Source organism: Bufo bufo, chromosome 6 (assembly GCF_905171765.1).
Source record: "Bufo bufo chromosome 6, aBufBuf1.1, whole genome shotgun sequence".
Classification (NCBI taxonomy): domain Eukaryota; kingdom Metazoa; phylum Chordata; class Amphibia; order Anura; family Bufonidae; genus Bufo; species Bufo bufo.
This window is the reverse complement of record NC_053394.1, coordinates 357,556,031-357,573,727: the sequence shown is the minus strand read 5'-3', so window position 1 is coordinate 357,573,727 and position 17,697 is coordinate 357,556,031. Positions and strand designations below refer to the sequence as shown.

General features: G+C 47.0%; 1 protein-coding gene across 2 annotated transcripts in view; it reads left to right on the top strand.

Moving 5' to 3' along the window:
- The window catches only part of RECQL5 (RecQ like helicase 5), a 104,336-nt gene that overhangs the window by 80,556 nt on the left and 6,083 nt on the right, over positions 1-17,697 (top strand). For both annotated transcript variants that reach the window (XM_040438798.1, XM_040438799.1), the window contains exons 9-17: positions 1,483-1,716; positions 2,370-2,469; positions 2,974-3,004; positions 5,120-5,178; positions 8,154-8,227; positions 8,824-8,917; positions 12,477-12,611; positions 12,709-13,397; positions 13,494-13,539. In XM_040438798.1, the coding sequence (XP_040294732.1) occupies positions 1,483-1,716; positions 2,370-2,469; positions 2,974-3,004; positions 5,120-5,178; positions 8,154-8,227; positions 8,824-8,917; positions 12,477-12,611; positions 12,709-13,397; positions 13,494-13,539 (1,462 nt within the window). The remainder of the gene's footprint in view (positions 1-1,482; positions 1,717-2,369; positions 2,470-2,973; positions 3,005-5,119; positions 5,179-8,153; positions 8,228-8,823; positions 8,918-12,476; positions 12,612-12,708; positions 13,398-13,493; positions 13,540-17,697) is intronic.

Genomic DNA, 17,697 nt, shown 5'->3' with positions numbered 1-17,697 from the left:
TGTGGATCTGCAGGTAATCTGCCGCAAAAACCGCAAAACAAACCCACCACAATTCCATGTCTGAAATTGACATGTAGCGGTTGGATGTGACATATACTCATGTCACTTTGCTGGTATTTTTATCTGCTGCGGATTTTTCGTACACAGATATTTCTGGTACGTGTGGACGAGCCCCTACAACATTTTTTTTTAACTTTATTTTGTCATTTTACATTGTGATTTGGGGTATCATTAAGGGACCCAGCCATTAGTCAATGGCAGAGCTGATCTGGGTATGCTTAGACCTTAAAGGGGTTGTCCCACGAAAAATATTCTAGTTTTCAAGCCAACCCCTGGATCTGAATTCTTTTGTAATTGCACATAATTAAAAATTTAGCCTAGCCACTGAGTTATTCAATAAAATATATCTGTATAGCACCACCTGCTGTTTGTTTTGTTTCTCATTTCTTTGTCCTGCTCACTGAGATGGCCGCACATGCTCAGTTTCATCCTCCAACTGCCTCCCGAGCTGTGATAGGGAGAACATGGACACACCTCCTGAGCTGTGATAGGGAGAGCATGGACACGCCTCCTGAGCTGTGATAGGGAGAGCTGAGACACGCCCCCTGAGCTGTGCTAGGGAGAGCATGGACACGCCCCCTGAGCTGTGATAGGGAGAGCATGGACACACCTCCTGAGCTGTGATAGGGAGAGCATGGACATGCCCCCTGAGCTGTGATAGGGAGAGCATGGACACACCTCCTGAGCTGTGATAGGGAGAGCATGGACATGCCCCCTGAGCTGTGATAGGGAGAACATGGACACACCTCCTGAGCTGTGATAGGGAGAGCATGGACATGCCCCCTGAGCTGTGATAGGGAGAGCTGAGACACACCTCCTGAGCTGTGATAGGGAGAGCATGGACACGCCCCCTGAGCTGTGATAGGGAGAGCATGGACACACCTCCTGAGCTGTGATAGGGAGCGCATGGAAATGCCCCCTGAGCTGTGATAGGGAGAGCATGGACACACCTCCTGAGCTGTGATAGGGAGAGCATAGACACGCCCCCTGAGCTGCAGCAGAGAAGACACTCCCCTTGAGCTGTCAGCTTGATATAAATCTAGCAGAGCGATGAACGGGGAGATCATGTTAAGGGGCATCTGTCAGCAGATTGTACCTATCAAACTGGCTGATCTGCTGCGCGTGCGCTTGACTGAAGGCATTGTGTTGAATGTATATTAGTAGGTCTATTACTATATTTTATTTGCTAGGAGGGAACAATTTGCCCAAAATGAAAGGAATTACTCAGTTGACTTCTGTAGAGGAGAGTTGTGGGCACGCGCTATTACCCCCCCCCCCCCCCAAAACTTTCCTTATGTCTATTTACTCATAGGGTTGTGTCAGGACTATGATAACGCAGATTCACTATCTTTGGTTATACCTGTGTAGCAGAGTCATTATATGTTCTCATGTTTGATGAAGCTTCTTTACCATCTCCCTCAGGTGCCGCCATGCTGCCATTGCGTCATATTTTGGTGACGAGAGGCCTCTGTGTAACAAGTCCTGTGACTGCTGTAAGAATCCCCGGGCAGTCAAGCAGCAGATTGAACATTTGCAAGGTTTTCTGTTGAACGGAAGAAGTAGAACCTGCATCCAGCAACCTGGTGCCGCTCCTGGACCATTTGGTTATGACAAAGAACTTTATGAAGGGGGCAGGAATGGGTACGGGTTTGCCAGGTGAGTTCTCAGGTGAAAAGTAGGCTGTACAACTTTTAAGTACATGTGGGTGTGACGGAATTGTGTTTTGTCCCTCATAGACCTAGTTCTCATATGCCATCTGCACACAGCGGCACTTTGCTCTTGACCGATGTGGATGTTATTGTGGATCAGTGATGGCAGGCAAGCCATGGCATCAGTGGGCAGAATTATGTCGTTAGCAGCGTGGTCATTGGCACAATGTCCATGACAGAGATGATGGAACCATTATGTTGCAAGACCAAACCATTTATCCTCTTAGTGTTGTTTAGGCATGCTGTTTTTGTCTTTAAAGGGTTATTCCCATTTTTTAAAGTGATGGCATATTGCTAAGGTATGCCTACACTGTAAGATTGGGACCCTCACCGATCCTGAGCATGATGGAGTTGCTTCAGCACTGTATCCACTGCGTAGCGCATGTCCTCCCAAGTGTCAGGAATCGCCACTGTGCAGGGAAAATTTAAGAGGACACCACGCTAAAGAAGGCCTCTTCGTTCTCGGGATCGGTAGGGGTCCCAGAGGTTATACTACTTCTCACCATAGAGTGATAGGATATCCTAGTTATGTGCCATCACCCTACAAGATGGGAATCCCCCTTTAATATCTTTGTACCACCCCTCTCCTGTTATCTGCAGGTATGATGAGGACTCTGATGAAGGAAAGGAAGGGGATTCTGTGGACGATCAAAAGAGGAAATGGAACAGCTTCTACCAAAAGCAGATGAATTTGAGGAAGGTGAGGGCGACACCTTATCTAGAATGCACAATTGTATATTAAAAATTAAAACGCTGGGCAGAACTGCCGCTGAAAACTATTGGTGGACAGTAAACTTAAAGGGGTTGTCTCATCTGGACATGTATGGCATATCCATAGAATACTTCCTAAATGTCTGATAGGTGCAGAGTCCCATCTCTGGGACCCGTTCTTATCTCAAAAACAAGACCCTGCCGAGCGCTGCAGTGAACCGAGAGGTGGCGCTGCTCTCTTCATTCACTGTGGGACTTCCTAAAACGGCAAAGCACCCTTGCTCAGCTATTTTCAGAAGTCTATAGCAGTGAATGGAGCGACTTGTACACGCCACTGCAATTCACTGCAGTGTGCAGTGTGGTCCCGTTCTTTAAATAGTACAGGTCCCAGGCATTTATAACGGATATGCTCTAAATACCCAGATGGGACAACCCCTATAAGCTTTCCCACACCAGAACAGTAACTTTATGCCATGTTTTTTTTTTCCCACAGACCAAAGAGCTGGAAGAATTCATTTTGCCAAGTAGGTCTACGTTAATAAAATCCTCCCCTCTATGTGCCAGAACAAAGAGCTGCTTTGGGGCACCCCAAACTTCTTTGTATTAGGGCTGTTTCACAGATCTGCCAGGCTGTTCCAGCCGGGGACAGCCTGCTGGATCTGTCCTTTCTGAACGCAGCAGTTTTTGTCCCTCTGCTCCTCAGCATATTTGCCAGGTTGCGGCTGGATCTCCGACATTACAGTCAATGGGGCCGGACGACGAATTGCCGGCAGCGCACGGCTGCGTTCAGCAAGGACAGATCCGACAGGCTGTTCCCGGCCGGAACAGCCTGCTGAATCTGTTTTACCTTTAGTGTGAAACAGTCCTTACATGGACGACCATTCATTTGAGTGGTCAACGTGTAATCCGATCTTTTATTGCTGCTTTGGCTTATTTTCTGAATAGGGATTGTCATTATGAACCGGCTCCTTTTTATTAGCCTGCTTGTTGCTGGTTTCAAGATGAAAGACAAAGACGTAACAACTGCCCTTATAATAATTAGCTTCCATTAGCAAAGATTCCTATAGATGAGTGGTCATGTGACCCATCTGTCATTACCGAGAACTGCCTCCCATATGGGTCGGCGTCACTTGGTCTGACATTCTTCACTTTCCCCTTCCCCTCTGTTTTCCCGGTCTTCCAACCGCCTTGTGTGCTATGGCGCCCTTTACCCACAAATTTATTGACGCACCGAAATGTCACCCCTCCCACGAGAGACCAACGATGTGCCCCATGCCAGAGGGAGATCGCTCCCTGTGACAAGGCATTACAGGTTCCTGAAAAACTACTTCACTTTCAGAATCACATGAACGCTCCTCCATTTGGATGATCTTTGTCTTGGAAACCAGTTAGTTCCTTCTTTACTTTTGCATTATCAAGGCCCCTTTACACTGACGGAAGAGGCTGACGATTGTCAGGAAGGAATCCCAACAATCGCCTGCTCGTCAGTGAAGGAGACCACTGCATTTACATGCAGTGATCTCCTCCACAGTATGGGGAGGAGCGATTGCTAATGCCGTCGCTCATCCTCATACAGAATCATTGCCGCCTGCAGAGGCTGTTCAGACACCACAATCTGCTGCCGGTGAATGGCGATTTAGGTGACCACTAGGGACGTAGCTATAGGCGGTGCAGAGGTAGCAGTCACTATCGGGCCCAGGATCCTGAGGGGGCCCAAAGACCCTTGTGCCACATAAGAAGACACTGGTATTATAGAAAGTGGATGCTGGTCAAGTTACACCTCTGACTGAAGGGAAGGGGTAGGTCAAGAATTTGGCATGGTGTGGGGTTCGCCTCAGGCAGCATGAAGGCTATGTGCTCCCCTGCTCCTGGCCACAAAGCACTGAGGGAAGGGGGGCCCAAGCTGAACTCTTGCACCAGGGACCATGAGCCTTTAGCTACGGCCCTGGTGACCACACCAACGATCCTATTACCTGATAAACAAGAGTTTTGCTCATTCATCGGGTAATCAGTGGCACCTTTACATCGGCAGATAATCGCTAACTAGCATCCGTACGAATCTGCCTGAACATCGGGCAGTGTAAAGGGGCCTTAAGAGCAGTGGTTGCGTCTTTCGTGCCTATGGACAGCATGTTCAGTGCTAGACTTTATTGTGCAAAATGTGTTAAAATGCTGTAAAATGAAGTTCTGGAGACATCAGCTGTAGACATTACAGGGTTAGGTCTCCTGCACACGAACGCGTGCGCCCCGTGGTCGTGCTACGGTCCGCAATGCAGGAACACCGTCCGTGGGGCAGCTGCAGCGGATCGCGGACCCATTCACTTTAATGGGTCTGCGATCCGGCCGTTTCGCATCAAGATAGGACATGTTCTATCTTTTTGTGGAACGGAAGTATGGGACGAAACCCCACGGAAGCACTCCGTAGTGCTTCCGTAGGGTTCCGTTCCGTGCTTCTGTTCCACACCATTCCGCATCTCCCTATTTGCGGACCCATTGAAGTGAATGGGTCCGGATCCGTGATGCGGAATGCACACATGCGCAATACGGCCGCGGAGCGCACACGTTCGTGTGCAGGAGGCCTTAGTAAATGTGTTTCTGGACGGTATCAGACAGCATTCTGTATTTCTTTCTGAGAACAGACCAGGACTGTCCGCTTAAGGATGGAGCTAATGACAAAATACCCAAACTTACTGTTAAGGTAAGAATCCCTTCACTTCTTCTTCTAAGAACGTAAAAATGACTGAAAGCATAAGGCCTCATGAACACGACCATTGTTGTGTTCCGTTCAGCAAAATGGGGTTCCGTTGTTCCGTGATCCGTTTCCGTTTTTGTTTCCGTGTGTCTTCCTTTATTTTTGGAGGATCACCAGACATGAAGGAAAGTAAAAAAAATCTAAGACAGGTTTGCCATGCAAATGATAGGAAAAAAGCGGACGCGGATGACAATCTTGTGTGCCTCCGCGTTTTTTCACGGTCCCCTTGACTTGAATGGGTCTGCGAACCGTTTTCCGTGAAAAAAATAGGACAGGTTATATTTTTTTGATGGATCACGGACGCGGATGACAAACGGTGCATTAGCCGAGTTTTCAACGGACCCATTGAAAGTCAATGGGTCTGCAGAAAATCACGAAAAACGGAACAACGGACACGGAATAAAACAACGGTCGTGTGCATGAGGCCTTAGGCAGCGTGTCTTCCTCTTGCTTGCCGGGTTGTCTCTAAGTTTTCTGCAGAGATCGAAGTGGATATAAATCATATATGCAGGAGATTGCTGGTTTAATTTGGACTGCTTTGTCTGTAGGCAGTTTATGTATTGACCAATATATACTTATACAGAGGACAGATTCACGTCACAATTCCTGTCCTATCCCAGTCTCCTTGTGACATGACTACAGATTTTTTTTTCCTTCCTCTTGGCTCGAGGTATCCCGAGATGAGTGGCATGAGATGACAACAAAAAGGTTTGCATTAATGCAAAAGTGTATGTTTTCAAACTGGTCTTTGTACCCACTCGGCACAAGAGGAAAGGAAAAAAAGGAAATTTCATATGAAGTACTTTTGAGATCAGAGATAGAACCACAGGGGCCAGGTTAAAGGGATTGTCCGGGACGAACATATTGGTGACCTGTCAAGATAGATCATCAGTATCTGAGCAGTGGGGCTCTGACTCACAACACCTTGCTGATCAGCTGTATAATGGAATTTGCCTTTGAGATATATCAACGGCAAATTCTATTAAATTCCATCTGATCAGCTGTTTAAAAGGCCTCAGGAGAGCGCTGCACCCTCTTCCTGTGACTTGTTGTCCATCGGTGACGAGGCCTTTCTGCATCTCAGTTCCCTTCTAGTGAATGAGATTGCAATACCAAACACAGCCACTATACAATGGGCAGCGCTGTCCTTGGTATAAAATGAAGCGTGATGGCCTCTTCAAACAGCTGATCGGCAGGGGTCCCGGGATTCAGACCCCCCACTGATCAGATTATGACCTATCCTGAGGATAGATCGTCAATATTTAAAGAGCACCTTTCAGCGGAATTAACCCCATTAAACCAGGCATACAGCCTGGTAGGGTTGATCCTGCTTGTTCAAATGATACCTGTCTCGAAAAAAATCTGTTGCAGCATTCCCGAGAAAGTAGGCTTTTATTCTTGATGAAAATGAAGGCTGGTCACATAGCTCAGTGCACTGTAGTCCTCATTTGCATAAAGAGTTTAAAAAAAGGTTTTTTTCTTGGGAGTGCTGCAACTTATTTTCACAAGACAGCTATGACTTTAAACAGCAGGATCAACCCTACCAGTATGCCTAGTTTTTAATAGAGTTGATCCTGATGAAAGGCACTTTTTGAAGGCTAAGGACACCAATTTTTTTAGAATAGCATTTTGCTGCTCATGGGCTAATATCATTTTTTCAATTGGTCTTTATAAAAAATGTTCAGCCATTTTTGAGATACCACGGTTAAAAATTTGTCCGTTTGCAGAGTATCGCTTCTCAGTCCAGTCTTATGTGAAGCCTTATCTCTGATCTCATAGACACTCATTATAGCTAAATTCTTATTATGGCTTAAATCAGTGTTTATGAGATCAAGAGAACAGAGATGAGAGCTACACATGAGCTGTCAGCTGACGGGACTGAGAAGCGATACTGGGTTTGTTAACCCTTGTATCTCGAAAAGACTGAATTTTTTTTTTAATAAAGACCGATTGAAATAATGATTATTAGCCCAAAATGAGTAAACACAATTGCCCCAAAAGTGTCCTTAGCCTTTAAAGGGGTTTTCCTAGACTATAAAATGCTCCCCCATATGCCAGGCCCCTCACAATGAATATACTTACCTAGCTCCCCGCTCTCTGCGCCTCTTCTTGTCCCCACACCGCCACTGTTGCTTCTCCCCATGCACGGGTCCGGTTTCGGGGGGTTAGCAGCCAATGGCAGGCAGTGACGGTGACGAGCCTCCCTATCGTTACCCGCAATGCTAGGGAGGCTTGTCCCCGTCTGCCATTGGCTGCTCCCTCCAACGCCAGGTGTTTTCATCCGTGCATGGGGAGAAGCAGCAGCGTTGGTGTGGGGAGCCAGGTAAGTATATTCATTGTGAGGGGCCTGGCATATGGGGAAGCATTTTATAGTCTTGGATAATCCCTTTAGTAAGTGGCATTTATTGTGTAGAGAAAGTTAATACAAGGCACTTACTAATGTATTGTGATTGTCCATATTGCTTCTTTTGATGGCTGGATTCATTTTTCCATCACATTATACAATGCTCGTTTCCATGGTTACAGACCACCCCGCAATCCATCAGTGGTGGTCGTGCTTGCCCAATATAGCAAAAAGCACCAGCCTATGTGCGCTCCCACGGTCCCGGCCACCAGAGAGGCTGATGCTTTTTCCTATAGTGTGCATGCACGACCACCGCTGATGGATTGCAGGGTGGTCATAACCATGGAAACTAGCAGTGTATAATGTGATGGAAAAATGAATCCAGCCAGCAAAGGGGGCAATATGGAATATGCCTTTGAGTTAAATCATTATACTTGCCTGACTAAGCAGTGCTTCCCCCAGAATCCGCAGGAAGTAGTAGAAAGCATATCCTTCAAATGTTAAGGCTATATCAAGTCCTTTATTTTGATCTTCTGAGATGTCAGTGTATCAGTATAAATGTCTCCTGTGGTGATAGGCTCGGGAACACTGTCTGAAGATGCTGGAAGAAGCCATCAGTAAAAATGTCCAGGCGACCAATACTGCCGATAGGTAAGGAGATTTTCTGATGTTCCTTAAAGGTTTGTCCCACAACCATACACCTGCTGTTAGAAATGATCCAGGAAAGAGTAGTTTGGCGCTTCTTCAAGGTGTATAGTAATATGCTGCGTGCTGGTGGACACGCATGCTCAGTCACCTTCTCCACAGCCCGATTCTTGCCAGTAGAATTGACTATATGCCCTGTTTGTCAGGGAAGTAACAGAGCTTCTGCAGTATCATGGCAGCAGAGCTGAGGAGACCCCTCCTGCAGGGAATGTTAGAAGGGACTGCATTGTCAGCTGCCAGAGGGGGAAGAAGACCGATTCTGTCCAGAGCCGACCCCCTGCAGCACAGATTAGCAGCAGCACCAATGGGGACACATGGAGATTTGGTAGGGACCCTGTAGATTACTTTGACAGCCTTTCAGGATTTTTGGTATGAAAATGATTCATAGAACAACCCCTTTAAATTGCAATATGCATATTTTGTGTATGACTGGATGGGGAGGAAAATATGTAACACGGCTGCAGTGTAGTACTGCATAAAATGCATTTATTCACTTGATCTATATATGATCTTTCTCACTGCCATCGATGCATTCAACCCAGAATGGACGTCTCTTCTTGTGCTGTGGACCTAGAATATGAAGTTTTCCGAAGCAGTAAAATGGGCAATCTTTATAAAGCGGGGGTATTGAAAAAGGTAAGAATTGAATCTGAGCAGTGAGTCAGAGGGCTAGTTTCGGTTGTGAACACATAACCTGCCCGCTTTTGTCTATGGACTGTGTCTGGTATTACTGCTCAGCTGCGATCACTGCAAGGCTTTGGACACCTTTGACATTGAAGACATTTTTTTACATGCTGTATGCTTTTGGCCATGTTGAGTAAAAAAAAAAAAAAAAGTTGCAGTAAAAGTCTCAGGCTGCAATCTTCATTCCTTCATTCATTTCCAGATCCCCCTGATATTCTGTTTGCAACCTGCTCCTAGTTCCAGATTTTTCTACTGTGGATGTGTCCCTCCAGGCAATCTAATATATAAAGCTGAGTGTATGTGTGTGTGTGTGTGTGTGTGTGTGTGTGTATGTATGTATGTTCGATAAAGGAATCCGCACCGTCGCATTTACAATCACGAAATTTGGCACACAGGTACATCAGGTGTCCGGGAAGGTTGTAGATAGACCAGGTCTCAGCTCTCTAGCACGTACCATTTCTGAGATATTCCCCAAAAATGTATTAGCCAATAGAAGCCTGGTCACATGACCCTTATAAGCCAATAGAAGCTCACAGGCCCTTAGTCTCCACATACACAGTTTTACTCCAGGTTTCTATAACAACCCAGCCATTTTTCTTCACTGCTGTAAGTGAGCTTTAAAGGAAATCTGTCACCAGGATAATCACTATTGAAGTAAAGCCATGGCCTAATAGCACTTAGTACCTTATTTCCAGATGTGCCTTTGTTCTAGCAATATATGTTTTTATCCTCCTGAAAATCCAGTTTATTTGGTATGCAAATGAGCCAGTAAGGTGCCCAGAGGGGCGTCACTCTTGCAGGAAGGAGCCCAGACACGCCCCCTGCCACAATGTGTCCACCCACCCCTCCTACATCACATTCAAGCCATAACCCTGCCCCCCTTTGAGGGCGGGCTTGGGCACAAGCAGGAGGCATGCCTGGGCTTCTTCCTGCAAAAGTGACGCCCCTCTGGTCACCTTACTGGCTCATTTGCATACCAAATAAACTGGATTTTCAGAGGATTAAAACATCTATTGCTGAAACAAAGGCACATCTAGAAATAAGGTACTAAGGCCATGGCTTTAATAGCAATTATCCTGGTGACAGATTTCCTTTAAAGGGGCAGGGCGCTGTGGATGACACTGTTAAGGGAGCGCAGTGCTGTGGAGGTCACAGTTCAGGGGGCAGACGGACTCGAAACCTCCGCCCCCATGTCGTGCCCCCTCCCACTCCGCAACAGACGGGGATTGAAAGAATGAAGGTAAAAATCAACTTCTGTCAGCTGCAGGGGAAGGAGGGAGGGTGATTTTCTCCCTGCAGCTCACGCTCAGGCAGTACAGTGCTGCTGTCTGAGAGTGAGCTTTTCTAAAGGACATCCATGTATCCATCCAGGCCCTGCGCTGGACGGAGGACAGGGAGTCTAAAAGTCGTACTGTCCTGCCTAAAACCGGACCTCTGGCCACCCAAGGGGCAGGCTGCTGTGGAGGTCACAATTAAGGGGACGGTCCGCTATGGAGGTCAATGTTAAGGGTCAGATTGCTATAGAGGCCTCTGATAAGGGGGCGGGGTGTTGTGGAAATCATTGTTAAGGAGACGGGGTACTGTGGAGGTCACTAATAAAGGGGCGGCCGCTGTGGAGGTCACTGTTAAAGTGGCGGGTCACTGGAGGTCACTGTTAAGGGGACAGGATGCTGTGGAGGTCACTGTTAAAGAGGTGGGCGCTGTGGAGGTCTCTTAAGGAGGCAGGGAACAGTGGAGGTCACAGTTAAGGGGACAGTCCGCTATGGAGGTCAGTGTTAAGGGATGGGGTGCTGTAGAGGTCACTGTTAAGGTGGAGGGGTGTTGTGGAGGTCACATTTGAAGGGAACGATGCTCTGTGGAGGTCACTGTTAAGGGGTTGGGTTATTGTGTAAATCACTGTTATGGAGACGGGGTACTGTGGAGGTCACTAATAAAGGGGAGGGCGCTGTGGAGGCCACTATTAAAGGAGGAGGGGACTGTGGAGGCCACTATTAAAGGGGCAGCGGGGTACTGTGAGGTCACTGTTAGGGCTGCAGGGAACTGTGAGGTCACTATTAAGGGAGCGGGGTGCTGTGGAGGTCTCTGTTAAGGGTGCCGGGAATGGTGGAGGTCACAGTTAAGGGGACTGTAACCTATGGTCAGTGTTAAGGGGCGGTTGCTGTAGAGGTCACTGGTAAGGGGGCAGGCCCCTGTGTGGGTCACTGTCAAGGGCGTGGGTTGCTGCGGAACTCACTGTTAAAGGGTCAGGCTGCTGTGAAGGTCAAAGTGAGGGGGTGGGCTGCTGTGGACGTCCCATTTTAAGGAGACGCGGCACTGTGGGGGGGGGTCATTTTTAAGGGGTGGGGTGCTGTACAGGTCACTGTTAAGGGGGCAGGGTACTGTAAATGTCACTGTTATAGTGGATACTGTCGATATATTTTAACGACACACACACAAACTTTAAATTAAATAGATGAAATATACCCGTGCAAAGCCGGGTCCTTCAGCTAGTACATACTAAAATTGAGGTCTGTGTGTCCAGGGTGCTGCTTTCTTCACTAGTACTTATGTGTTAGCACAGCTCAGAGGGAATTTGTGAGCTCCAAAACAGCCCCCAAACTAGAGTAAGTAGTGTATAGTGTAAGTGACGCCGACTCGGTTATGTCATTTCTATTTGCAGACTCGCTTGCATTCTGAGACTGTGCTCTGACAAACCAGCAGTAAAATGCATTGAAAGGACTCCTGTGCTCACGCACATAATGGAGAGAACTCAAAGAGGAGTCCTCTCAATGTATTGCTGGTTTATGGGAGCAACTATACACTATAAAACGCTAACTCTAGTTTGGGCGGTGTTTCGGGGGTGACTGATTCCATTTAATTCCTGTAATGATTTACCGGTATACTCATGAGGGATCTCTTGTCTGTTGCCTGCTACACTCACCACTCACAGAGTAGGGGGTTCTCACCCTTCTCTCTACACTGATAAACAGCCTGCACAGTTCACCCCTTCCCTCTACAGACTGCTGTGTGTATGCTCTCCTCCCTCTCTATACTTTGATGGTTGGGATGCTTTCTCTCCTCTCCCGACTATGATCTGCCATGTACATCAACCTCCTCCCCCTCCCTGCAGCTATATCTAACACTGAGAGAACAGACGCAGCCAGGAGCAGTGTTCCTTCAGATCTATATCAGAAGCAGCAGCAGAGCTAGCTAGCTAGGACATTTTTAATGAAGACTATTTGGAATGTCAATTAATTTAGCATTTAGGAAGCAAAGGAACGATATAAAAAATCAGTGCAAAACGTGTCCATAAGCCTTTAAATAGGGCCTACCTGTGATATCAGGCACAGCCATTAACACGAATGTGCTAATTCCTAGAGAAAATTTCTACAGCAGTCTTTTTATACCATCACTTTTGGGGGAATGAGCAACCTCTCCACTGGCGAAGACCCATTGAAGCTATACGTTACGTTCATAACTATAATAATGGGGTTCTGGCATCAAATGAACAGATAAAGAACTCTCTTTTCAGGTCTCCGAGATAAATAAGGCTTCAAAGGATGGTCAGCCATATGTGGCACTTGGGTCATGTAGCACTACACAGAAAAGTGAGACAAACGTGGATGCACATGAAGATGGATTTGTCTCTGCCTCTCAGCTGCCCACGGTAAGAGCACTCAAGCTGAACTGATCTAACTGACCGATCGGTTGGTATAGCATATGTTGCATTGAGGACAATACTAAATTTCTTACTTTGTATTCAGTTTAAACGCAAGAGAAAGGGGGCGCCATCACTGTTCCAAACTGCATCAAGTTTACTCCAAACCGCGATGCCAGTTCCGCAATGCACCCAGTCGGTTCCTAGCTCAATCAAGCTGAGTGGACATAACCATTCTAGCACATCTCCTGAAAAGACTGAAAGTCCCAGTAAAAAGGTTGACAGCCCAAATAAGAAGTCTCGGCAGAGCAAGAAGAAGCTGGAGCTGGCCTCCGCTGCTGCCAAAGACTCACAGGACATTTGTAAGTTTTTCTCATCCCATAGTAAATCAAAATCCTCAACTATTGCCCATAGTTTAGCAAAGAGTGACAGTCCTGGTCATGACGGTTGTGAAATCCATGAGGACTTCACCCCAGACTCTCTAAATGGGCTCCAGAGCAGCAGTAAAACACTTGATGGAAATGAGCAGGATCATAGTAGAGAAAATCACGTCTCGCAATCAGGAAAAAGTCTTCTTGTTGAGGACATCTCAATAGAACAATCATCAGACACAAAAAAGGATACACAGACTGGGAAAAACAGTTCTATGAAAAGAGGCTTGGAAACTGAAGATCTGCAAACCTCAGATGCCCTAAAAATGCCACCACTACAAAGCCAAGAGCGTTTAAAAGACCCTCAGGAGGGATCACAGGTGACCCATGAGGTGGCCCAAGAATTTCCCCTAAAGCACAGTAGGTAAGCATGGTTACAGTTCTACTAGAAACTAATATATTAGCTAACTTATTTAGAAAATGGTCAGAAGAGTTAATGCTCAGCCTGTTTTCTTTATAGCGGCTCCAGATTTCCAGAGGCCAAGGAGAACGACTTGGAGCAGCAGGTTAGCCATTTAGGATCATGATCTAATAGTATATAATGCTATTATCATATTATATTAAAGGCTAAAGACACCTTAGGGAGCATTTTCTTTATTATTGCATTCTACTCATTTTGCAATAAAAATACGGTAATTTTCTCGCTTGTATCATTGGGGGGGGACAGGACCGTGGGTATAGCTGCTGCTGCCGCTAGGAGGCGACACTAGGCTAAAAAGTGTTAGCTCCTCCCGCCGGCTATATTCCCTCCAGCCTGGAGAGAGCATATCCGTTTTTAGTTTAGTGTCGTAGAAGGCAGACCTCCCTGGTCTGCAGGGTCAATTCTGCTATTTTTTATTTTTTGTTTATTCAGTTTCCTTTTCAGGCTGGGGGAACAGGGCTGCCTGGCCTCCCTGTTCTGCCGGGGACCATGGCCTGGTTCGGCTTCCCTCCCAGTCCAGTTTCCCCAAGAAGAAAAAGAGGACCAGGGCAGCCTCGCTCCCCTTCTTCCCGCCAGCCAAGGAGTCACCGTGATCCGGCCCTCCCTCCTTGCCAGCTTCCTGCCACTTCGGTGCCAGCAGCTGAAGAGGTGACCCTGCTGGACCCATCGAGGGAGGGTGAACAAAAGAGGAGAAAGATGGGGTGAGTAGGCCGGATTGGGTGAGTATTCCCCCCCTATTCCCCACTGCCCGCTCCCCTCCTTCCCTTTTATTCCTCCCTGGGGCCTAAATGTCCTCCTCCCTTCGGGTTTGGCCCTGGCTAAGGGGGTCTTGAGGTGGCATCTCTTTCTGGCGGCTGCCCGGAAGTGTAGTTCAGGCCGCCCGCCCCTCTAGTGTAGGCCCAGTTCCTATTTGGGCCTACCCTGGTTGGCGGCCTTCCCAGTCCCCGCGTACCAATCCCCCTGTGCTCCCTCTCTCCCCGGCAGCCCCCGCTCCTCCCTTTCCGCCCTTAGTTTTCGGCCATCCGGAAGTGCTTCGCGGCCAGCTGCCGCAGCTAATTTAGCCCCCGGCTTCTTTTGCGGCCTACCCCGGTTTGCCATCCCAACCCCTGCGTACCTCGGGCTCGTTTTCTCCTCCTCTGGTGGGGTCTCCGGTTTGCGCCCTTTTCTTCCGGGCAGCCTCCGCTCCTCCCGTTCTGCTTCCGGTTTTCTGTGTCCGGAAGTGCTTCGCGGCCGGCCGCCGCAACTAATTTAGCTCCCGGTCTCAGGGCCTTCTAGGCCTCATTTTCTCTGGACCCTCCCTCCGCCCCCTACGCTTGTGGGGCGGGCCCTCAGCTACCGAACACTCCTAGGAGTGCGGGGTTGCCTCTTTTTCCCGTGCTGGCCCTGGGAGAAGCCAGCATTCCTCTCCCTCTTCACCTTGGTCGGCATTTATTGGGGGACATCAGGACCTGGTTCCACCTGCAGCTTTTCTGGTAGGACAACCCTATATCCCCCAGCTCTGGGACTAGCTCTTAGAGCAATGTCCGAACCCACCTGACACCCCCCCCCCCCCCCCACCACCACCAGCCCCCACCCACTACGCATGCGCTAAATGTGAGCTCAAGTTTCCTCGCGGCCAGTCGGACTCCCTGTGTACCGCATGCCGTGCGCCCAGACCGGCCCTAGTCATCCCTCCAGAGCATAGAAAAAAATGGGTATAGCAGCACAACGAAAAAAATAATAAATAAAACTTTTTCTTGTGGTGGTGCCAGCCGTGTTGGGAGCCAGTCTGAAGTTCCCCCTTGGATGCGTCATATATGAAAAACCGCAGCACTCACTTGTCTTCAATTCTGTAGAATTTATTTCACCAAAAACAATGCGATGTTTCGACCGTAGCAGTCTTTCTCAAGCCAGCTTGACGGTCAAAACGTTGCATTGTTTTTGGTGAAATAAATTTTACAGAATTGAAGACAAGTGAGTGCTGCGGTTTTTCATATATGACGCATCCCTCCAGAGCAGCCGCACTGCATCCCTGACCGTGTGGAACTGGATTGGGCCCTGTCCCGGGCAGTAGAGGACCTATCAAAAGTTTCACAATCCACCCTTTCTCTCATGGGTCGATTGGTTGACCAGTCCTCACCTGCGCATCCCGCGCCTTCCTTGTGTAAAGCGACAACCTGGTCTTCCTTGTACACCTTCGCCAAGTTCTACCAGGTGCATACCTTTGCATCGGCAGTCGCCGCTCTGGGCTGCAAGGTCTTGCGGGCTGCGGTGTCTTAGACTCCTGCAGCTGTGACTTTCATGGGAGTGTTGTTTCTCCCTCCCCGTGGACTGTTTTGGGATGTTCCACGGTCCTGTGTCCCCCAATGATACGAGTGAGAAAACGAGATTTTTGTGGACTCGCCTGTAAAATCTCTTTCTCGCCGAGTTCATTAAGGCACACAGCTCCCACCGGTTGTTTTTGTTTCTAATTTTAAAATAACGATCACGGTCAATTGACCACCAGATTCCTTTAGGGGTCCTAACTTATATATAATAAAACTGCATACTTTATTATTAATTATTTAAAACTTCAAAAACGAAAAGAACCAAACGTGTGATTAAAACGGTCAGGGTGAAACAGGGGACAGTTTTTAATTTCACTAATAGCAACAGTAACAGGGTCAGTGTTTTATGTCGCAACACTGTGCTATTTATTAAACTATTTCATTTTTTTTTAAGGTGAATCGTGTGGTGTTATTTTATCCACAACTTTTCATTTTTTTACACTCATATATATATATATATATATATATATATATATAGAGAGCAAAAAAGTTCAGTGGCAGCACCGTCAAAGAAAAAATGCGGGTGCAGCTGGCCCAGCGTGGATGAAAGCCAATCCAAATAGACAAAAATAACAAAAAGGGCAGCACTCCAGAAGGTAAAAGAAGGAAAAATCTTTAATTACCCATACGGGACAAGCGACGTTTCGGCTCAATGTGTGAGCCTTTCTCAAGCTTGAGAAAGGCTCACACATTGAGCCGAAACGTCGCTTGTCCCGTATGGGTAATTAAAGATTTTTCCTTCTTTTACCTTCTGGAGTGCTGCCCTTTTTGTTATTTTTATATATATATATATATATATATATATATATATATAATATGAAATTCTATGACCAGATACACTGTGTACACTTCCTTTTCTTATCGTGTCAGATGATTTGTGGAGTGGATTTTTATATATATATATATATAACAGTATCCTGTGGAGGCGAGATAGGGCTTGCAACAATGCTCCTGAATGCTACAATAAGTTAGGTAGCTTTATTTTCTTCCCTTCCCACATTGTTAATTGAGAATACAATGTGGTAATAAATGTATCCGCTCAGGGAGCAAAACTGCTTTCCCTGACGGTATAGTAGTTGATGTAATAACTAAAGGAGCTGATCCCCTATCCCATGCAAACTGTAGCTGAACTCCCACACTGTTCACTTTACTTACACATTTCTCATTCAAACACACTGTTTGTTGTATATGTCCCTATAACCTTTCCCTGCAAGATGGTAGTTTGCGTCCCTTTGCTCAACCCTGTCTAAAAACTGACAGACACTACCCCTCCCGACATGTTTCACCGCATGTGCGGCTTCGTTAATTAATAATAAAGTATGTAGTTTTATTATATATATATAAGTTAGAACCCCTAAAGGGATCTGGTGGTCAATTGACCGTGATTGTTATTTTGGATTAATCCTGAGGGTCCCAACAAGGGCCCCAAGAGTCTAGTGTTTCTAATTTTGCCGCAGGTGATGGCAGTTGATTTCCTCAGTTTTGGGTTCGGACCCACTGGTTATTGTTATGTTATTTCATTTCTGATTACTTTTCCTCCTACTGCTTGGGCACAAACTGACATGCTCTTTCCAGGCTGGAGGGGGTATAGCCGGCGGGAGGAGCTAACACTTTTTAGCCTAGTGTCGCCTCCTAGCGGCAGCAGCAGCTATACCCACGGTCCTGTGTCCCCCAATGAACTCAGCGAGAAAGAGATTTTACAGGTGAGTCCACAAAAATCAAATTTTTTTCCAATTGGTCTTTATTAAAAATTTCCAGCAGTTTTTGCACCACAGGGCTTAATTAAGAGTGTATCTTCAGACTGGTCCTTCATCCAGCAGAGCCGCCTGCTCAGTCTGTAGCCCTTTTTTTTTTTACTTTTGACAGCTCAAAAATACTCATTACACACTGATAAGAATATGGCTTAGGTAAGTGTTGAGCTTCAGGAGATCAGAGAT